Below are 22896 nucleotides of genomic sequence, written 5' to 3' on the forward strand. Positions count from 1 at the left end.
TAACCCAAAGAATCGGTTGGTGGAAGAAAAAAAAAAATCGGTTGGACGCACAAAACTCATTCTACGTGCTCTCTTAACCAACGACAGTACAGACGCAACATGTCTTTGTGTGTGTGTGTGTGTGTGTGTGTAGACGTATTTGTGTTATATGAGTAAGAGCCGGGTCAAATGTGATGTGTGGGACGAACCGGAGAGAGTACAGAAAAACACACACACACACACACACACACCACAAACAACCTCTTACACATATCATCCACTGACTTATATAAATGCCTGCAACGGTGTAAAACACACATGTACACACACACACACACACACTCGCTCACAAACAGCACGGACCCGTAGTGGAAGAGAACGGTGTGGGTGGGAGGCGGCTCGCATCCACCACGCAGGCTGGACCTCCATTAATCACTGAGCGTGATTCAGATGAAAGACCCGAGCTACGTGTGGCTCGCGTGAGCCCGGTGACGGGTCGACTAGTGTGTGTGTGTGTGTGTGTGTGTGTCCCACACAGGCAGTGAGGACTGTACAGTGAGGTCCCAACCAACAGCACACCAGAGGAAAAGGAAAGAAATCACACCAGAATCGAAAAAACATGCCATGTCTTTTTTTTTTTTTTTTTTTGTTCTTTAAAAAAAAAAAAAAAAGCAGGATAAAAAGCCACGTTGTCATTGAAATGAATTCAACACTTAATACCATTCAAAAATCAAAACAAATGATATCCGTTTCTTACATTTAAAACAAAGATTTCTCTGTACAGAAGTATAATATTGCAACCTGATATTGTGCATATAACTCACACACCAAACCTGGTAAGAATACCAAAAGAGGGGCAGCCGTTCAAAAAGGTGCCTTTTTTTGTTTCAACTGTCTTGCATTCCTTGCAGCCAATATATATATATATATATATATAGCTATGTGTGTGTGTGTGTGTGTGTGTGAAAGAGAGAATAGAGTATAGAAAGAAGGAGAATAGAGACAGACGCTCAGCTAATGGGACATCGAGTCTTTTTTCCATCAAAAATGCTTGTGCTCAAAAATCGATGCCCCTTACTCAGTAGATTATGGATTTATAGAACACTCATACACACATTGCCAGCTTGTTGAGTGTGTGTGTGTGCGCGTGTGTGTGTGTGTGTGTGTGTGAGTGTTGCCCTCTGTAACGAGTCACTTTGCCGTGAGACACCCTGCTGAAACACGGGCGCCAAACAGCGAGCCGCTTGGAACGTATTGGAGGAAAATAAATAAAAAATAAATAAAGCACCGTATCCTACGAGAGGCGGTGTAGAATTTGAAGAGTTCTTACGGCTACTAAGTGATTTCCAACAATATGTTGAGTTTCAAAAACACCAAGGCTGAACTTTATTCTTCTTTTACTCAATCTATATTAGAAGGGAGCAGGGAAGGAGCATAAGGACCAAGGAGTAATTAAAGGGGAGGAACAACAAAAGCTGGATGAGGGAAGAAGGAGGGAGGAGCACTGTAAAAAGTGAAGGAAAAAAGAGAAAGATTAAGAGTTGTTGTTGTTGTTGTGTATCGTGTGACAATGTCCCCATTATCCAGCACTCTAATACTTCTGACCTCACAATGGAAAACCAACGGTGCCCCTAAAACCCAACGCTAAAGAGAAATAAGAGAAAAGGAAACATCTATCCAGCGAATGATTGAGAATATTCACATCTTTCAGTACAAAAGTGTTTTTTTGGTCAAACGTCTGTGTTAGGTGGCAGGGTATAAAATCTACAAAGTGCACGGAGAGAAACTATCTCGTAGCTTCGGCACACACACACACACACACACACACACACACCCTAAAACTACTGTCCTAGACTACTGCGAATGCGCCTGTGTGTGTGTGTGTGTGTGTGTGCATTTATATATATATATGTGTGTGTGTGTGTGTGCATATATGACCCTGTATAGGAGTTTCACTGTAACACAGGGCAGTAGGAAGCATGCAGTATGACCTGAAGGCTAGCTAAGAGGAAGCGAGGATGCTATACTGTACGTCTCTAGATCTAGAAACACTAGAACACACACTCTCTCTCGTCCTGATGGGCTTTTTATCCGCGGCCGCGCTTGGTCCACTATTTTTGGAATGTTCAATTAACTGACATCAACAACAACGACATCAACAACAACACAGTCGTAGGAACAGACACAGTGTGCGCGCGCGTGTGTGTGTCCGAGTGTTTGCACGTTCCTCAGGGCCCCCCCCCCGCCCCCCCCCAGGCTGGTCTATTACAAAGAAAGTGATTGACTTCTGAGTGAGGAGATACTCTGGCGTCGTACGGGACGACGGTAGAATCCGGCCTGGGCGAGAGTCCCCACAGAGGGGATAAAATATGTGTGTGTGTGAGAAAAGGGGACTTGTGTGAGACCTCCTCATCTCCCAGAGGCTGCATCTCTCGTCAGATCTCATGTGCCTCTCGTTCCAACCGGGGGATTCCATCCGTCTCGTCTGACAGATCGTTCTGTTGGCGCTCCGTTGCCCGCCACTTGAGGCTAGCTCAAACACACACACACACACACGCACGCACGCACGCACACCGACACTCACACACAGCCTGCATCTTGTGTCCCTGTGGCCTCGACTCTTTCCTGTGGAGGGTGTGATGAAGCAACCAGTGATTTATTTACTCAGCATCCCCATTAACCTTCAAGTCCAGAGCAGACCTCGCGTCCTCCACCAGCGCGTGTGTGTCCGTGTGTGTGTGTGTGTGTGTTTAGAATCCGAGCAGCCTGGTTCCAGTCACTCCAGTCACACGCGCGCCTGTGTTAGTGTGTGTGTGTGTGTGTGTCTCGGGCGAGAGTGCGCGTTTGTGGCGCGCCGCCGGGCCCTCAGACGTCGGACTCGATGCTGGGCATGCGGCGGTAGAGGCGGGGCCTGTTGCCGCCGGCGCTCGAGGCCCGCGGCGCTGTCACATAGCTCATTGGCTGAGAGGCGGCGGGGGGGACCATGTAGGCCACCACGGGGGGCTCCTGCTGAGGGTAGAACACCTGTTGGTCGACGAGGCCGCCGTGCTGGTTGTTGTGGTGGCTGCTATGGTTACCGAGGGTAAGCGACAGCGGCATTCGCTGCTTATAGAGCTCGTGGGCGGAACTCCTCTGCGGCATGCGCGCGGCAGCCTGGGGGGAGGGCTCTCGCTGCGCCGTGCCGGGCGCCGACTGGAGGAACGGGTTGTGCGAGGGGCGATCGGGGAAGAGGCTCTTCGAGCGCCGGGGGAGGGCCATGGGGGCGTCCAGGCTGTGGTGGTGCGAGGGCGACGGGGACGGCGGGCTGCGGCTGCTGAACGGGCGGTCGGAGCGCATCGTGAGCACGTTGGCGTAGGCCCCCTCGTCCAGGGTCAGCTCCCTCTCCCGCTCCCTGTCGGGCAGGCTCAGCCCCCGCAGGTGGGAGTGCAGCTGCGAGTGCAGCTGCTGCGACTGCTGCTGCCGCTGCTCGGCGACGCCGTCCGGAAGCACGTTCTCGTAGGAGGGCTGGCGACTCAGCTGGAGGTGCTGCGCCGAGGAGGCGCTCGGGAGGGGCGACGGCGAGGACGGCGGCGGCTCGAAGTGGCTGACCAGCCCGTCCCCTTCGCCCACCAGGCCCAGCTCGCTCTGCGGCAGGTAGTGCGTGAACATGTCCCCGCCGTGCGGGTGCGCGTGCGCGTGGGAGTAGTGCGAGTGCAGGTGGTCCTCCCGGATGTCGTACAGGTTCCCCAGGTGGGCGCAGGCGTCGCAGCGGGCCCCCGGCGAGCGCACGGTGTAGAGGCCCGAGTAGCCGCTCAGCTTGGCGAGGCAGGAGCGGCAGTGGCCGGGCCGGACGCTCTGCGACCCCTGCCCCGCGCCCGGAGCGTCGAACGAGCCGCCCGCTTTGTCCTTCGAGCTGCTGGGGGGGGGGGAGAGGAACAGGGCGACATGCGTTACACACACGAGAAAACAGACTTTTAAGACAATGAAAGCACCCCGCAGGCTTTCTGCTGAGCTGGGTGGGGGGGGGGGGGGGGGAGGGGGTTACCTGCTGTGCGTGTAGGTGCTGTACTTCTTGTCCTTCAGGGAGTGCAGGTCGGCCTCTGCGCTGTGGCTGTGGTGCAGCAGGCTGGCGCTCAGCTGCAGAATGGGCGCGTCCGCCTGGTGGGAGAGCGCGTGGTGGGCGTGCGAGTACGCGCTCTCCGGCGGGAACAGGTCGGGGGGGTAGCCGTGGTCGTCGCCTCCCGCCTGGCCGTCCCGCTGGTAGGGCGGAGCGGACTGGAGGCTGGCCTGGTCCGAGTCGATGGAGTAGATCTTGGCGCCGCCGGCCCCGCCCCTCTTCCTCAGCTGATTGATGGGCCTGAAGCCCCCCGACCTCGCCACGGAGTCGGAGTCCTTGTGCGACGGCGGCCGGCTGGAGCACTCCGAGATGTCGGAATGCGGCGGCGGCGGCTCCTCGGGCAGGTAGCGCTGGCTCTTCATGGCTGGGGGGCCGGGGCCGGACGACGGGACGGGGCTCGGGCCCGGAGATATGGCGGCGGGCTGAGTCTTCAGCGTCTCCACGCTCTTCTTCCACAGGGCCCGCGGCTTCGAGCCCTGCGGCCCGGCGGAGGGGCCCGCCCCCCCCGCCAGGCGGGTCTTGCCGTTGTCGTTGCTGACCGACAGCTGGGGCTTGTTGGGGCTGGTTTGGAGAGGGGGGGCTTTCTTCGGCACGGGGAACGGCGCGGCATTGTTCAGGAGGTTTTTGTGCCGTCCGGACAATGACAAGAAGCTGTGCGGGCCGCCGGCGTTGCTATAGAGACCGGGACCCTTCGGGGCCAGGCTGTGCAGCGAGTTACCTAGGAGACGAGGAGAGAAGCACCTTAGACAGCAGACAGTGGCGCCTAACGTTTTTTTTCTCTAATCGACGAGGCGGTGCTCTAACATGACGCTGTCTATCGGATTGCAGTCCGGAGGTGAAAAGAGTCACCTTCAGATGTATAGAAGAGGCGGGGTGACCTCGGTACCGTGTCCTCACGCCGTAAAATGTCAAACACAAACACACAGTGTGTTAAAAGTACCTTTCCCCGACATCACATCCAGGATGTTGGGCTGCAGGAGGACAGTGTTGCGCTTGGGAGAAGACAAAGCCATGGACTTGGCGGACTTGAGCAGGTGCAGCATGTTGGCTTGAGGACTGAAGTCCAGCTCCGGGTTCTTTTTCTTCATATCTATGTGAACGCCGTGGATGCAGCTCCATATACCCTGAGGGGAGAGGAGGGGAGACGAGTCAAGACAATACAAGGGTTACTTTCCAACCCGATGACCTCACCGGAAAAGGTTCAAAACGTGCAAAAGACTTATTTCTGTGCACGGTAAATAAAGAGAGACCTCTGTATCCTTTTCTCCACTGCGAACCGTAACCTCATTTGGATTCGTAATGTGACAAGAGAAGATAATTGCCACTTTTTTAGATTAACTGCTTTCAGAGGCCCCCTAGAAAATACAATTTAGGTGATGATGTCACTGGAGAGGGCCTTTGAGTGCAAGGAGATGTTCTTCCTGAAGCCACTTAACCTCCTGCATCGCTGCTCCAACGGCAGGCGCACACGCACGCACGCACACACACGCACACACACACACACACACACACACACTTACACACAGACAGACTTCGCACTCTTTTTGTAAAACATTTAATGTGTGAAATGCTGTTCGTCTGGAATAAAAGCCCTTCCTCACCGAGAGACATGACATATGAATAATAAAAGAATGGTCTGTCTGGATGGACCCATTTTTGTTGTGTGTGTGTGTAAGTGTGTGTGTGTGTGTGTGTGCGTCTGTCTGTCTACCCATGTGGTCAAGTCTGTCCATGCCTTCACTCCTCCTGTATGTGTGTTATGAGCTATGACAGATGCTCCTGTAGTGTTTTCACAGCATCCTTTGATTCCTCTGTTCTGTTATGTGTGCAGCAGTTTGTTCATCTCCATCTCAGCTGGGCTATACAACCTTTTACAAAACACACACACACACACACACACACACACACACACAGTATATAGCCACTATATACCCCATTCTATATGTTAACAGTAACTATTGCCTTCGGACTAATAATTGTCCATTACTATCATGTTTTTCAATGCATCTGAAGGAGCCGAGGCCAATTAGACTGTCAGAGATGCAACAGACAATTGTCTTTGTAATTTACTGTGTGATGTTTAAACAGCACACGCGCCGGCTTCAAAGTCGCAACATCTTGCTTCCCTTTTTTCTCGCTCTTTTTTTCTGCTTATGAAACCGCATTGAGACAATTTACAAATACAGCAGAGCTTTGTTTGACTTGCTTTGTTTCTGTGTGTGTGTGTGTGTGTGTGTGTGTGTGTGTGCGGGGGGGCCCGCTCCCTCTGTTGCTCACACAATCAAAGAGCATAGCCTGCGAGTCGCCCGACGTGTAAAAACATCACAACAAATCCCCACCCCAGAGTCTTGATATCGACATTACGTGTTTTTTTTTTATTTTATTTTTTTTTTATCAATGCTGTCCCGGAGAAGCGTGAGGAGACCCGCTTCCCTCCATCCTCACCCTGCTGATGGTGAAGAGCAGCCCCGGCCTCCCGGTGCAGACGCCGGTGAAGCAGTATCTCAGCCTCCAGTAGAAGAGGTGTTCGGAGATGAAGGTGAGGATGGAGAGGCCCATGGCCGTGGCCAGCATGTAGAAGACCCCCGCCATGTTGTCCACGTCCAGCTGGCTGGACATCACCTCGTTCTTCTCGCTGTGGCAGATCCCGGTCAGCCACTGCGCCTCCAGCTCCTCCATCTCACCTGCGGGGGGGGGGGGGGGGGGTTAAAGTTCAAATCACGTCAGGAGACCCCGAGATAACGGCTCCTGCTTTTCTGTAGCGTCTGTTTGTTGTGCGGTTCAAATGCGGGTTTTTTTTTTCTTCTGCTCGGCGCCGATTCCGCTGCTGACTTTCATCAACTCTGTTAATGAGCATTTCTGTTTGAGGTGGAGGGATTCACCACCAGCTGAAGGCAAGTGTAAACCGACTGAATAAAATATTCATAAATTAGCGTCACGAGGGATATGTAAACCCCCCGGGGGGAACGCGGATAGCCCCCCCTCAGACAATCAAAGACGCTGCTGCTTTTCTCTTACATCGGCAGAACTTCGGTCAAATTAATCGTCAAACAAGGCCCGGGTGTGAAGCTCCCCGGGAGCCCGGTGATTAAAGCGCTTGAAGTTCGAGTCCGCTGGTCACGGGATGCAGCGTCACCGCCACAGAGAGGACGCCGCCTCGTGCACGGACCACACACCGGTTCACTCCGTCCAAAATCCATCCCACGTTGTTTGAGTCCAATCCAAAGCACTTTAAGTCTCTGCACCAGCAGGTGGGGGGGGGGGGGGGGTGCGTAGTGTTGCAGGCAGAAGAGAAGTCCACAAAAAAAAAAAACATGGTTTTTACTACCCTCTAAGTGCTTTTTTTATCGAGTTATTGCGGCGTCCTGCGACCCCCCTGCTGGTTGAATATGCAAATTGTTGGGGGTTGAAGTCCTCCCCAATAGCTTAATGGAAGCGTAGGTTAAGGGAAAATCGAGGATGGCTGGAGATTGGGGCAAAGAAACGAAAGGAGAAGTAATGAAACGAGGTCGAGAGAGAGGGGGAAAAGGCCACATCGTTAGGAGGAAAGATGGAGGGGCGAAGGGAGAAGGGGGCGGGGGGGGGGGCGAGAAGTGGAGTGGTAAATGGATCGTAATGAAAAGGAGACGGGAGGTGGAGTGAAAAAAGGGGCTTGTAGGAGGAGAGAGAAGAATTGATAGTGATGGAGCGATAAGAAAAGATGGGTGGAATTATTATCAGGCCGAGGGGTGTTTGTGTGTCGCATGCACACACACACACGCACACACACACACACAAACGCGCGTGTGTGTGTGTGTGTTTGCCCCAAATAAAAAGGCTGGGTGTGAAGCGGAGCGCTTTAGTGGTTTCAGCAGTTGGATTTTGGCCTGGCTCATTCTCTCTCTCTCTCTCTCATTCTCTCTCTCTCTCTCTCATTCTCTCTCTCTCTCTCTCTCTCTCTCTCCTCCATTCGCACCATCTCACAGCTCATTATACAGAACAATCTGGAGGAGTAAACATACCAGGACATGGTGGACACACACACACAGTGTAATGATGATGAAATGGTGTGTTAAGACTAGCCCCTGATAGCTTTCTGACAGAGGGAGGGAGAGGGGGGGGGATTACAACAATAATAAAGCGCTCGATCGCCCCGCGAATCTGAAAGCCGGAGCTGCGGGCGCCTCACCGTCCCCGATGATGCCCAGGATGGCCAGATCCACCAGGCGCTTCCAGTAGGAGCCTTTCTGCAGGGCGATGCCGTAGCCCGTGGTGGCGAAGATGTAGCCGCTGCCGATGGTGACCAGCTTACAGCCGTCGTCTCGGCCGGCCATGTAGTTCAGCACCGCGGCGTCGTAGATGAAAGCGTCCAGCTTCCTGCGAGAAGAAGAAGAACAACACACGGCACCGGGTTCACGGATTCGCATTTGAGCAACTCCCCCCGTTCTGAACTGTCACTCTCAGGTTTTGTCATTTCTCTCACGCGTCGCTGCTGCAGCGTGAGCTCGATACATCTGAGCTCAGCAGAAACGCGGGCACGTGACGTATGACCGCTAACCAAACACAGCCAAACAAGGGGCCGGTATCACCCCCCCCGCCTTCCTATGGAGCTGCACAGCGCTTTTGTCTGAAAGGTCGTATATAAACCAACGAATGCACCCTGGTGCTGATCAATCACAAACGTACCGCTTTAAAGTACCGAGAGCATTTGAAAGCAATGCAATGTTCATGGATTAAAGAAGTGTGACTTATGGGGTATGAGCAAAACATCCCTCCTATATTCACCGTTCCTTTATCAATGAAGTTCTTGCAGAGAGGCTACAAGTGAAACCATATTTTTTTTTTTTTTAGAAATCACTCAAAAACATCAAAGCGCACCAAATGAATGACAACAAACCAAAAGACTGCAGCCATCCCTCCATTAGTGTGTGTTTTGGGAGGGAGGATGAAGGCAGCAAATTACTCTCTCCCTATTTTGGCAGCTCCATCTCCCCAGCAGCAACAAGAGTCAATTAGGAGCTTTTTTTCTTCTTTTTTTTAAACCGTCAGAGACACAAACACTGAGCGCATTCTGCCTTAGCTTAAGGGAGGAGGGTGGGGAGAGGGGGGGGGGGGGGGACGTGACGCACATCTTCTTTAGTCTGTTCTCCAATGCTCTTGTGCACGTACCCGGTCTTGAGGGTGACCAGCGCGTCCGTGACACCGGTTTGGTGGTATTTGGTCATGTACTGGTGCATATCGGGATAGTTCTTCCTGATGTTGCGCTCGGTGCTGCCGTTAGGAACCGTCCCGAAGCGGAACGGAGGGGAATAGGAGTACGGACTCTGGAACTGTGGGCGAGGAGGAAGGAGGAGAGCAGAACGAGAGAAGACAACGTGTTAAAGAGAGACAAGAGCACAAAAGAGAACAAAGAAGCTAAAAGAGAAAGAGGAGGGGGGGAGGGGGGGGGGGCAGGTAGGAGGAGAGAGGGAGAAGGAGAGTGACAGGAGGAGGCAGAGGACGAGGAAGGGACAGTGGAGAGGTCTCATCAGTCATCATCATTGAGTGTCCAGCCTAGCGTAAGCCAGGCAGGTTCTGCTGACACTGCCAGCCTCTGCACACACACACACACACACACACACACACACACACACACGTCTTTGATCTGTACAGCAGTGTGTGTGTGTGTGTGTGTGTGTGCGCGTGCTCCCCCGGGTCCCCTGCGCTGGCAGTGTCAGCTTGGTGACAGCTAAGGCCAGAGGGTTGTGATGTCGAAGCCCAACGGCGCTCCCCGAAGAGCCCTGTCTGGCCGCAGGCCCGGCGTCCATTACAAGAGGAACCCGAACTGTGAGTGTGTTCATCTCCTCCTGCTGCGCGTGTGTGTGTGTGTGTGTGCGCGCGCGCGTGAACACACCTTCTTGTCGGACAGCCCGGTGACTTGGTCCACAAACTCCTCCTGGATCATGAAGGCGGCCAGGTTGGCGGTGTAGGAGGCCAGGAAGATGACGGCGAAGAAGGCCCAGACCGACACGATGAACTTACTGGTGGTGCCCTTCGGGTTCTGCACCGGGACCGAGTTGTTGAAAACCAGGCCCCAGAGCAGCCAGACCGCCTTGCCGATGGTGAACGACGGGCCGTGCGGGTCTGAAGGGGGGGGGGGAGGCAGAGGAAGCATATGACTGATTATGGTTTCCGACCATAATCGTGGGAGAAGAGCTGAAAAATATCACTCAAGCAGAAAATCGTTTTGACTACAAAAGACCTTCGAAAAGAAAGAGTTTCTGATCTAGTTTCAGGGCATCATACTTCTTTCAGAGGGGCGACTTTGTAAATATCAAACATAATGTGCCATTATTATTGCCTTTTAATAATGCCCGCGGCTCACAAACGTGGCTCCAGTTATTGTGGTTTGCGGGGGTGATTAATGGGTGCAGACAAAAAATTTATATATATATATATTTTTGGCCAACTAGATTGACCTTTACTTCTATCAAGTCAAAGCCACCATGACTGTGACGCGGTTGGGGGGGGGGGGGGGGGGAGTAAATCTAAAAGCGATGCGACCACGTTTAAGACGTGGGCTCATCGTGCACTTGAGGGCCGACGGGTGAGGGCCCCCCCCCCCCCACACAGATTGGCCGATGAAGCGCCGATCGTCTCACGCCGCTCTTCAATCTGAAGGTTGGCAAACTCACAGTGACAATGGGACTCAGGGAATGCGCCTGCCCGCCCCCCCTCCCTCCCTCCTCCCCCCCTCGCCAATGTCTGGCACATTCCCCCGACACATTGTTTTTTGTTTTTTTTACTCCTCGGCTTTTGTACGGATTAAACGAATCAGACACAACTGTTAATTGGTGAGCTTAAGAGAGGCTGGTGTGGGGGGGGGGGGTCTTGTGGTTGTCTTTGGACAGAGGGGGGGGGGGGCAGCTTGTTCCCGCCGGCTTCCCGTCTTTGTGCTAAAGCTGCAGAGCTTTGGCCCCATATTGCACAGGCATCTAACTGGCACCTTGAAAAAAAAGTCAAATTTAGATTTCATTTTGCGAGGCACAGTGTAAAAAAAATGAAAAAAAGAGTGTGTTGAAAGAAGATAAAAAAAAAACAGAATGCACGTTCAACAAATGCATCGGCCTGTAGGTCATAAAGTATTTATATATTTATAATGGCAAATGTAATTTTGCGGATCACAACATTAATCTGGGGTTTCGGTGCCGGCGGGGCGTCTCCGGGGGGGGGGGGGGGGGGGGGGGGGGATTTAGGACGACGTGACCAGCTTGAGAAGAGGCTTGTTAATGCTGCCTTACATTAAGTGGACCGTCTCAAGTCAGAGTAATAATGGGTCACTTCCTCTGCTCCAAGGGAAGCTTTGATCTCTGCTTCATGCAGCTGGGAGCGGCGATTGGTGTGATGTTACTGATCGCGTGTGTGTGTGTGCGCGTGTGTGTGTGTGTGTGTGTGTGTGTGTGAGGGTACCTTTGCCTTGGGCCAAGTTGCGGTTGAAGCCCAGCGGACTGACGAACTCAAAGAGGAAGACGGCGATGGCCGTGACGATGAGCAGCATCACAAACATCATCACCCAAACCGATGCACTGAAGGGCTCTGCGAGTCAGGGGGTGGGGGGGGGGGGGGGGGTGAGGGGGAGAACAGAGAGGGAGGGGGGGGAGAGAGAGAGTTAAAGCGAAATCGAGTCCATGAGACAGGAGCAGGAGAGAGGACGGAGAGGAAGGGGAGACATAAAGGAGGAGACGCCCCGAACAAAAAGGGGGAGAGGAAGGATGGGGGCGGACAAAGCCAGGAGAAGATGACAGAGAAGACCCGGAGAGGGGGGAGAAAAGGGAGGCAGATGGAGTGAGAACGGGGGAGGGAGGGGGAGTTAGTCACAGAGAGTTTGACGGAGCACATTTCCATATTTCTCATTATTCCCTTGGATGAGAGCTGAGAGGGGGAGAGGCCCGGGGCGGGGGGGGGGGGGGGGGGAGAGATACAGGGGAGGAGAGAGAGAGGAATCAAACTCTGAGTGATCTGATGTGCCCTGCTGTGGGCACGTGTGTGTGTGTGTGTGTGTGTGTGTGTGTGATCTACTTGTATGTGATCTGGGCGAGTGAGAGTGTGAGTCCGCGTGTGTCTGGTGTGTAGCAGGGCGGGAGTTCAGAGAGCGGGACGAGTGCCAGAACCCAGACAAATTGTATGTGTGTGTGTGTGTGTGTGTGTGTGTGTGTGTGTGTTTGTCACTGTATGTCTAAGTGTGTGACTGCCAGGGTTAGCCAACCCTGAGAGATTGTGCACTGAGGTGCCTCTAATATGAGTGCGAGGGATACTGAACCGTCACTGATACCTTGGGCCAGGCTCAACACACACTCTCACACACACACACACACACACACACACAAAGCATTCACCCTTACACATACATACGGCCAAAGCACATTCATTCTCCACACACCCCTGATTCAATACGCAAACATCCTAATATATTTGTGCAGTGTCACACGCACACAGCCCGCCCCCATTTTCACACACACACACACGCACACACACACACGCACACACAGACACGTGGCTTGGTACACAGGGACCAACACACCGGGACGGTCCAGTACGTCCCCTCGCTCCCCGTCTCGCTCCAATGACAATGCAAGACATTAGGCGAGCGCTTCAGTTTCTAGTCATCTGAACTCCTGGAGGAGGAGGAGGAGGAAGAGGAGGAGGAGGAAGAGGAGGAGGAGGAAGAGATGAAGGCTTGTGCGCCCCCCCTGAAAGATTTACCGAGGAAGGCAGACGGTGAGACCGTCCCGTTGCTACGCGACACCATGACGCTGATGCCAGTCTCCACGAAGGGCACGGAGAAGTCGATGGCCTCTGACCTCTCCTCGTTGATGGTCAGCGAGCCGACCGCCATCACCGCCTTCTTATACACCACCTGGCGGACGGAGAGCGGAGTGGGTCACAGCGGGCCCTGACGTACCAGTACAGTCAGCTCTGGTATAAAAAACATCAAACAATTTGCCTTTGATACGTTCCTGCTTTTTTTTTTTTTTATTTGGGATGTGAAACATCACAGTGACTGAGGGTATGAGCTCAGAATGTCGGCTGTAGTTGGAGGGCATTTTTTCGGGCCGTATCTGATGGAAAGTGAAAATGCAACTGTCTTTTTTCTTTTGTTCCACCGTTTTCTGCTTGTTTGGATGAGCCCTGACAGACGGAGGGTCGCGCGCATTAAAGATGTCGTTTTCAGTTTAATGCAGTGAAGTGTTGTGGGTTTAATTCTCTTAAAAGGTTCCCAGCGGTCCGCTCACGTGAACGATTACAACAATCATAGTGTCCGCTTCCATCATCAGGACGTATCACACTCCTTCACTGTGACAGCGCGCGGCGTCTATTGCTTCTGCCCAGGGGGTCATGTTTTTGATCCGGTGGGGGGGGTAAAGTCGAGGCCAAGGGGTGAATTTTATTGCCCTCTGAATTTTGTCTGTGGTCGAGCAAATTTTATTTGTTTAAAGCCCCAAAGAGATCTATTATTGAGCGTGTAAGTCACCGGTAAGAGTGTCACATGACTGAGCGTGCCTAAAACACATTTAATAAAAACAGCTATATTGCTACATAAAGAGGAGATATTAAGAGTGTGTTTTGCAATACATTCGCTAGAAATGTTATTATTATTATACCTATTTGCTTATTTCGCCTCTGGTACCGTTTGGGTATGTGGAGAAGCCGGTTAGCTTAGCCCGAGCACAAAGACCGGAAGCTGCAGCTTTAAGTGCTCACGTGCTATCAGTGAGCTACAGGGGGTGCTGCTTGGTGGGTTTATGTAAAGTTTGGGCAAAGCCAGACCAGAGATAAGCTACCGCAGCTTAATATTTACCCCCCCCCCCCATATTGACGCTTCCCAACAATCTCCAGGAGTCCGACCCATTTGTTTGCGGCTGGTGAAGAAGGGAGAGAGACGTGGGACGCACCTCTCCCACCATGCCGTTCCACATGTTGTTGATCTTCTTGCCGTGTTTTCCATTCGTGACCAGGTAGAGGTCGTAGGTGAACTTGACGTTCCTGGCTATCTTCTTCAGAATGTCGATGCAGAACCCTTTGCAGCACTGCTTGATGTAGGAGCCTCCCGCCGTGCTGTTGCTGCAACACACAAATCAACAATCGGGTCATACATTAGATAACAGCTGATCAGGCCACGGTGTGTGTGTGTGTGTGTGTGTGAGTTGCGACTGTTCTCTCCCGAATCATGACAGTGCAGAGTAACCATGAATGCTGCTGAAGGCCAGCGCTTATATGGAGTGTGTGTGTGTGTGTGTGTGTGTGTGTGTGTGTTTTCCACAGTGCTTGAAAACACAGGGGTACTGAGCAGATGCTGCCGGGCTTTAAATAGAGCCGGGCTGTGCGGAACAACCAACCTACATGATTAAAATATCAGCTGTCCGTCCCCATGTCTCTCCCCCCGTTCCTTCACGCCGTTCCCTGTCTCTCCCCTTTCTCCTAAAGTGGCGCACTGAGGGGGGGGGGGGGGGGGGTACTTCCCCCGAAACTCGCCTCCTACTGTACGCACACCGAGGAGCCTGATGGACACAATGCAGCCGACGGGAAAAAAACGATGCTCAAGCAAACTTTCCCCCCCCCCCCCCCCCCCGAGGGCCCCCGAGGAGCTGTGAACTATACGAGCTGATCCTCGTTTATCCAGCGTGTTTTGAAAGCGTTTCCATGGAAACGACCGCCTCTGATGTAGCACGTTACGGACTGGAAGCGGAACTCCTGTGACCTTTTAACCCCCCCGGCTGATTCACAAGGAGCCGGGGACCTGGCGCTCACACGGTGGGGGGGGGGGGGGCAGAGAGATGTGGCATAGTATTCATACCGAAGTAAATATGAGTGTGTGTACAGTTTGTGCCCCAGGTGTTGTAACGCACACATCACGTATACGTTGGACTCTCCCAGCTGAGCCCTCCTATGTGTCCTTATGTTCCTGTGTACACACACACACACACACACACATACACACACACACACAGAAATGAAAGGGAAGGAGTGGCCCTTATGGATGGGTGGGTACATGTACGCACGGATGGCTGGTCACGGAAAAAACAAGCATCTGTATTTCTAAACGAAGGCCCCCGAAGAGACCCGTCATCTTGGCCTCTGCGCCTGCGGCATTTCGGGAGGAAGGACTCGGGTCACAAGTCAAACTGCCCCCCCCCCCCATCTAAGTGTCCGGGCCCCCCCCCCGCGGTGCCGTCACTGCTCAGTGCCGATCGTGTTTACTCTGCCGTCTTATGTCTCTGGGTCCATCTGGCTCAGAGGGAAATCTCGCAGGGGGAGTAATTAGCCGAGTTCTCTGCGCTCAAAGCGAAGCCCACGTCCACCTGTTTTTATCCCCACAGAACGGAACTCGTTGTGGCCAAGCGATCGACCCGGGAAGCACAATGCAGATAAATACACAAACGAACGCTTATATCACCATGCACGTATGAACCGGCTTTCGAAGGTGCGAACTAAAGCGCACAAATGAACAAGAGAGAAGCGGCGTGCAGAGGCTCTCGTTGAGGGGTCCATATATTGCAGGTAATTGGAGCAAAAACCCGACGCGTCAAAGAATCCAAAGGGAAGCTTCTTTGAAGAAGTTTTACTTTTCCCGACATCTCTGCGTTGTTTGCACACAAAAACATTTCAGCCGCAATAGAGCGGCTTTCCAATGACTTTCAAAGGGAGAAGTGCAAATTCATTATTTTAAATGAAGGAAGAATGTGTCACACAGCCACACGGGAGGATGTGACCAAAATCTCAAGGAAAAAGGGAATTTATGAATGAAGAATTGAAATCTGTTGGCTTTAATATTGGGGGGGGGGATCTTGGGGAGGTTGCAGACGGGGCAGCTCTGCAGCGCTCCGGATTGGTCCGAAGCTGCTGAACAGAAGCGTTTAGGAGCTCGGCTCGGTGGGATTTTGCAGGACTCCAGATGGGGGGGGGGGGGGTGGGGGGACAAAAAGGTTCGGACCGCGTCCCACGTGGGACGTCTTTTCATTTTCGGTGTGTCGCGGTACAGCTGAAGCTGGGATTCATGTATTTATTCATCTTCTCTTTCTTTAAAAGGAACACTGTTACACACAAATGTGATAATTAATTATTAAAAACACATTAATTAATTATTTTTCCCGTCCATTGAGATTTATGTTAGCTCTACTTTGCTTTACATACACGTAGGTACGTAATTGTCATAGTTTAAATAATTCAGAGTTAATTCATGAAAAGAGACAATAACATTCGACTGGCTCAGAGTATCTTAAAATGAAAGTTCAAGCACATTCAAGATGAGAAGTGACACTTGAACTTTGGTCTCTGTTGAAAGGGGGGAACGTAAAACCCTGAACCCCTACATTTTATATCCAAAATAAAGCTTTCCAAATTGCAACTGGCAATTTAAAAAAAAGGGAAATTCAACGCACTGACGATACGTTACATGATTTTCAATATGAAATACTTCTAGTCTTCTAGTTAAGTCATAAGAATCATTGCTCATAAGAATCAAAACATTAAAGAATTTATTTGCTTCCATTTTGCCCCATCTAAAATAATGTACATAATAATAAAGTGAAAATATAAACGATATGTAGATAGGATGCAACCTTGCACCAACGTGATGGGAATCGTAATGTGTGTCTGTGTGCATCACAGCGGCATGTCGCAAATGCATCATCCAAAAAGAACACAGAAAAGATGACACAACGAAACAAAGGGCACAATGTACAACACGTGCAATCACAGCGATGGCAGAAACACAAAAAAAAAAAGAAAGACAAGGATGGCGACAGATTGGCATTAGCGAGCTGACAGCAGCAGAGAGCGCTTCGTTATTGATGCTGACAGAACTGATTGTCCACGAGCCAAGTGGGGAACTTACTTTGCCGTCGTGCTGCAAACTCCCTCCGAGGGAAAAGAGAGTTTCACTCGTGTTCGACACCGACGAAGAACGCGGCGTAGTGAGTTAATCTCGAGGGGGGGGGGTCGAGTCGTCACTCTCGGATCCGCAATTAGCGTCAGTGGCGTTTTTTGTTGTGCACACATTAATGGCGTCTCCCCTACTGACTGAACCCACCTGAGGCTACGCGGGGGGGGGGGCTACTTCTCTCGGGTTGAAGAACGCACAGCGACAACCAACAAGTTTTTTTAGCGCGGTGCGGCATTTACGCCCCTGTGATTGTGTCAGATCGTCAGCCGAAAATATATATTAGGAAAAATCAGTCTCGAGGACAAACAGATGATGAGTCACTATTATGTAAAGCGCAAAACGAGTGGGCCCAGCATAAAGCCTGGTGGAACAAAAAGAGGGGGGGGGGGGGGGGGGGGGGGGCGGCGCGCAAAGGGTCGGCTGATTGACTGATGTTCTGAGACCGGGTTTGAGAGGCATCGTTCGAATCATTTCAACCGGTGGGAAGAGTCCGGGGGACCTAATTGAGCGCTAAGCGATATTCCTGAGATCAAGAGACACATTTGCTTATTCCACGCCCACGCCCCCCGCCCCCACCCCCCGAACCAGCGGCTGAAGGGGTTTCAGCCTTCACGCATCCACTACTCACTCTTTGACGTGCTTGCGGCAGGGCACGGAGTTCCTCACGCAGGTCCCGGTGAGGATGTCCACGTTGTCCACGATGACGAAGGGCTTCTCCTCCAGGGTGACGATGGAGAGGTGGTTTTCATCCGCGTCCTCGTCCCCGTGCGAGTTGTACCTCGGCCACACCGGGAACATCAACGACAGCGTCCCGTTCTCCCAGCGGCCCATCTGCGCGTGCGTGCGTGTGTGTGTGTGTGTGCGCAAACACAAAACCAAAATCAGTGACACCATCTCGAATCGTTCTGTTTCCTATTTTGCAAACCCCCGCTGTGTTCACTTGTTACCTTCTCCCAGTTCCTTTCACTATTCAGGACGATGACAACCAACTTGGGGTTGGCCTGGTAACCGTCTGGAGTGAAGGACAAGTCGCGCCCTTCGTTCCACACGTGCATCATGTGTCTGAAACAAACGGGGGGGGGGGGGGGGGGAGACGAGAAAGTGGGAAGCTGTCCTCGGCGTTTGTGTGAATGTGTGCACAAGAGTCGATAGATTTGCAATAACAAGTAAAGCGCTCTATAATCACTGCCAGAGTATCCTCTCTAAACCAGTGCTGTCTTCACCCACCGTGTTTGTGCCTGCATGCCTGAGTGTGTGTGTGTGTGTGTGTGTGTGTGTGGGAGTGGGGGGCGAGTCAGAGGCCACACATCGCTCCAATCGGCTCTCCGCATTGATTTCTCCACAGATGTACGTACGCCTGAAAGACAAGTCACTGGTGCAAAAGGGCCGCCCCCCCCCTGCCCCCCCGCTCCCTTACTCACAGCCGCTCTCTTGCACACGCAAAACAGATCCTCTGCCCAAGCATTTGCACGTCTACGCTAAAAGGGAGGCGGTAGAGAGGACTTTCTTCTTCTTCTTCTTCTCTGAAGGGCGAGGACGTTCTGAGCGTACACACTGCGGTGATGGCATGACTTCCCAAGAGGCTTGTCTAAGGGAGTTTAGTAAAAAAAAAAAAAAAAAGCCAAATAACAAGAGGGACAGCCGCTGCCCCTAAACCGAAACACGCTGCTTTGGTAGCTGCCTCGTGACTTATTACAAATGGTTTGATTCGTTCGGACACAATTTCAAACATGGTTTCCACGAGTGACGACTGAAATGTCTTCTGACTAAAATAGAATATTTTTTCATAATGGATTTTGTAAGTTATGACTCTTGAGATGTTTTCGCTCAGTCTTCTAAAACAGTGAGAAAGGCCATGGGCTTTTTTTTTTGTATGTGAGAAGGTCAGAGGTCAGACCCCCGGGCTTCCTCGAGGGATTCACGCACAAAAACCCGCAGGTCGATAAACACGCAATGCAACAGAAAGTAAAGCTGCACGAAATATATAATTGTTTGAGTGCTGTGTGACATGCGCCCTGCAGGTGAACAACACCCCAACACACGCGCGCATTAATATTGTCGCAAAAGAGGTGCATTAATGGCGTGTTTTCACTAAAGACCGGCGAACAGAGCAAATAAAAGCACAAGTCCGGCCTTCGTCCTTAAAGGTCGAAACGCTATCAGTGACGCGCGTCAGGACAACAGTGTGTGTGTGTGTGTGTGTGTTTGTGGTGCAGCAGGTGATGCCCTTGTCACAGCGCATTGCCACAGCTGAGTACATACTGTATGGCCGCAAACGCATAGTCGCACAGTCTATTCTGGGAAGCTACTGTCTCCCCCTATTTCAGGTTTCTTATCACTTTTTTGGGGGGGGGGTTCAAACCGATGTGGCTTTGTGTGTGTACGCTCATGCGGATGTGTGTGTGTGCGCGTGTGTCCCTGTCGTCAATGAAACAACGCGTTAGGCTGCGTTTAAACTATTCGCATCGACGAGGGATTCGATGTCCGCTCGGAATTTGCGGCAGAAAGGAAATCGACCTGCTATTACTATTACTATTGCAAAAAGGCATCCTTTTAAAACGCGGCTCCACTTTACGAGTACGTTCCCGCGTATTGAAGTGCTCGGGACGGCCATTGTGCGAGTCCTTTTGTAAGAAGGTATGAATAAAAAAAAAAAAAAAGCAAGGCTCCCGCATTGTGGGCCGAGCGGAGCATCTTTTCAGAAAACAGCGACGGCTTAGGGGGAGGGGGTGGGGTTGTCATGGTACAGTGGTTCCATCAAATAGAATAACCTTTTGGGAGAAAAAAAAAAAATGTCACTATCGGGACGAAGCCAAGTAAAAGCCACGTGCGGCGGCGATGGGACGGGATGAACTGAGCCGGATGTTAATGGCCACCGGGGGCAACGAGCGCCGGAGCGTCCCGACGCCGCCCCCCCCCCCCCGCCCCCCGCAGCGGCTTTTAAGTGGCCATTGTGGATTCATTTGTCCCGTTCCTCTCCACCTCACGTTGTTTGTGCACACACACACACACACACACGTCGGGATTCCAACCTGTCACTGTGTTATCACCGAAAATTGGCTGCAGTTGTTTTGACTGATATGCAAATTTGATTCAATGAGCCAAAAATGATGGTACCTCTGACGGGATGAGCAAAATTATTATTCGGGGGGGGGGGGGAGGTTTGGGCTGTGGCTACGGTCTGAGTTATATTGGATCAACCTGTCAACAACGCTGGTATTGTATACGCTTTGATATACGGTGTGATGGTTAAATAAGAGAGAGAAATGGAATAATAAAGAAAATCACTCTGGTGGTTCTGCTTCTAATGAGTCAACTCATAAGTCATCATGGATGCGCACAGCCCGAGCAACCTGACCTCAGTCGGTTTGGCATTAGCGTCTGAATTAATAATCCCCGTTTTTAGCCACCGAGTGGCTCATTTTTTAACATGTAGTCACAATATCACACCGAAAGTCCCCGAACGGAAGCAAAGGCCTCGACAATTGTGGATGTTCAGTACAAACGGGTGTCTGTGTGGTTTGGAAGATGTGACTGTTTTCATCATCACAGAGACTTTGGAAAAGAGTAGATACACTCACACCGGTATGCACATGTGCATGTAGACACACACACACACACACGCACGCACACACACTTACATACTGCCACAGAGCCCCGAAACAAGAGAAAAGAGAGAACAAAGCTAGTAAAAGCTGCTTTAATTCTGACACAATGACATCTAGTCGTGTGAAGTAAGGTGCGCACACACACACACACACACACACAGACACACACACGGTAGGCTGGAGTTAACAGGCCGGTCTGCCTGAAGTTCAATCCCAATGTCGCTTGGCTGAGGCAGCGGAGCTGAAACACAGAGCCGCCATGTACACAACAGCTAATGGTGCTAAATGTGTTTAACACCTCTGTCGTCTGCGCTCCCCCCCCCCCCCCTCTCTCTCTCTCTCTCTCTCTCTCTCTCTCTCTCATTAGAGCATCAGAACGACTTACGTAACACGGCTACCTTGATCTCCTCACACACACACACACCACACACACACACACACACACACACACACACACACACACACACACACACACACACACACACACACCTGCGCAGGGCGCTGGGCGGGAGCTTCCCGGGGCTCCTGTCTGACGGCGTGCCGTAGCAGCTGTTCTGGGCCTCCGGCAGCTCGCCCTTCTCCCGCAGCATGGCGGTGGCGGCGTAGGAGATGATGCCCACGCCGTCGCGCACAGCGCGTGTCCAGCGGGTAGTCCCAGTCGTCGTAGGACACGGAGATCATGCCCAGGGGGAACACCTGGGGGGGGGGGGGGGGGGGGAGGTGTGGAGCAGATGATTGGCTGTCTGCACGCGTATTGGTGAAGTGATTCGTCGCCGGATATCACAGGTAAGTGTGTGAGTCTGAAACCCAATCGGCTCCCTTTGGGAAGAGGCTACACCTTGAAACGGTTAAAATGAAAGCATTTGGAAACCAAATAGCTCACTAAGCTCACTAAGTCTGCAAAAAATCCAACTCGTCAATCTACCCCAAGATATTGTGCTTTTAATTATTCATTTGCCACAAAATGTGGAATCTGATTGTTGAGATAAAAATCAACATAAAAAGGGACTTGGAGGAGAATAACAATTTCAGAGGCCTTTGACAAAAAAGCACACATTGGAAATTTTTTTTAGTTTTTCTGTGAGTGGAACATTTGAGCTTATTATACTTTGAATTATTTATGCAAATATTCATGTCCTATTTGGATCAGAGCAAGAGGAGCGTAAACAAAGCAATAAACTAAAAATATGTTAATAGGGCTTAAAAGAACAGTGCCACGTGTTGGGAAATATGCTTATTTGCTTACTGGATGGATGAGAAAAATGATCCCGCAATATTTCCCTGTTACTTAGCTGCAAACAGCTCAATCCTTAAAAAAAAAAAAAACGTTGTTTACACGGTTGACATTGTTGCATCTAGGGAAAGTGGTATTTCTTGGCGGCAAACAAGATATATTACGATAGAAAGGTCTGGAGATGCTGCTGAGTTGATATTGGAAGAACAAAGCAGGTGCGTTACATACACAGGAGAAATAGCAGAACCCCCCCCCCCCCCCCCCCCCCACTCCACACTCGGAAGCGGCCACCTGTTACAACACACGGGGGGGCCTCACTACCTCGGGGGTGAAGTCTGGGTTCCCAGTGGTGAGACTGGACACGATCCAGATGTAACCGGCTCCGATCAGGCCCAGGGAACGAGCTTCCTCCAGAATGTACCTGCAGGGGGGGGAGGGGGAGGGGGGGGAGTCAATGACGGTCCACCGGCTGTGTGCGAAGAGAGAGCGGAAGGAGGAGGAGAAGAGCGACACTCACACGGCCTCGTCCTTGGAGCAGTACAGCAGTATCACGGGACTCTGGATCCTCTTGAGCGCGATGTGCGACTTGGAGTTGGGGTCGCCGTCCACGGCGTCCAGAGTCACCACGCTCTGCAGGTCCCAGCGCACAAAGCTGGAACAATACGACACACGGCGCTTCATCTTGTCGGGGCAACCGTAAATGGAGGTTCGGGATTGACGGTGTGTATGTGTGTGTGTGTGTGTGTGTGTGTCACCTGTGGTCCACGGTGATCTTCAGCGTGCCGATGAAATCCTGGTACCCGGGGAACTTGGAAGTGACGATAGAAAAAACGTGCCAGTCGTACTCCTCCATGATGGAGAGCATGAGCAGGGCCTCCTGCTGCAGAGCGGCGCCGAACTGGAAGAACGTGGACTTCTCATCCTGCAGTGACAGACAGGGGGCCCGGCGACGGAAACAGTCAGCGGATTTGTCTGAGGGAACCGAATTAATTGCACAGAGGAAAGCGCCAGCGAGTGCAAATCAGACCCCGAAAACCTGGCGGAATTAAAACCGTTTTTTTAAAAATTTCGCAATCAG

General features: G+C 51.8%; 1 protein-coding gene across 1 annotated transcript; it reads right to left on the bottom strand.

Annotated features, from left to right (window-relative positions):
• Positions 1 to 2765: 2765 nt before the first annotated feature.
• On the bottom strand, positions 2766 to 22896 carry grin2ab (glutamate receptor, ionotropic, N-methyl D-aspartate 2A, b). The gene is given in 17 exon segments (XM_062564471.1): positions 2766 to 3871; positions 4004 to 4793; positions 5016 to 5199; positions 6521 to 6759; positions 8244 to 8431; positions 9224 to 9384; positions 9948 to 10177; positions 11504 to 11629; positions 12797 to 12950; positions 13987 to 14155; positions 17605 to 17807; positions 17924 to 18038; positions 21074 to 21216; positions 21218 to 21280; positions 22140 to 22239; positions 22336 to 22470; positions 22574 to 22896. Coding segments are annotated over 17 exon segments (4137 nt in total). The 5' UTR covers positions 22684 to 22896; the 3' UTR covers positions 2766 to 2844.

The sequence above is a fragment of the Pungitius pungitius genome, chromosome 9 (assembly GCF_949316345.1).
Source record: "Pungitius pungitius chromosome 9, fPunPun2.1, whole genome shotgun sequence".
Classification (NCBI taxonomy): domain Eukaryota; kingdom Metazoa; phylum Chordata; class Actinopteri; order Perciformes; family Gasterosteidae; genus Pungitius; species Pungitius pungitius.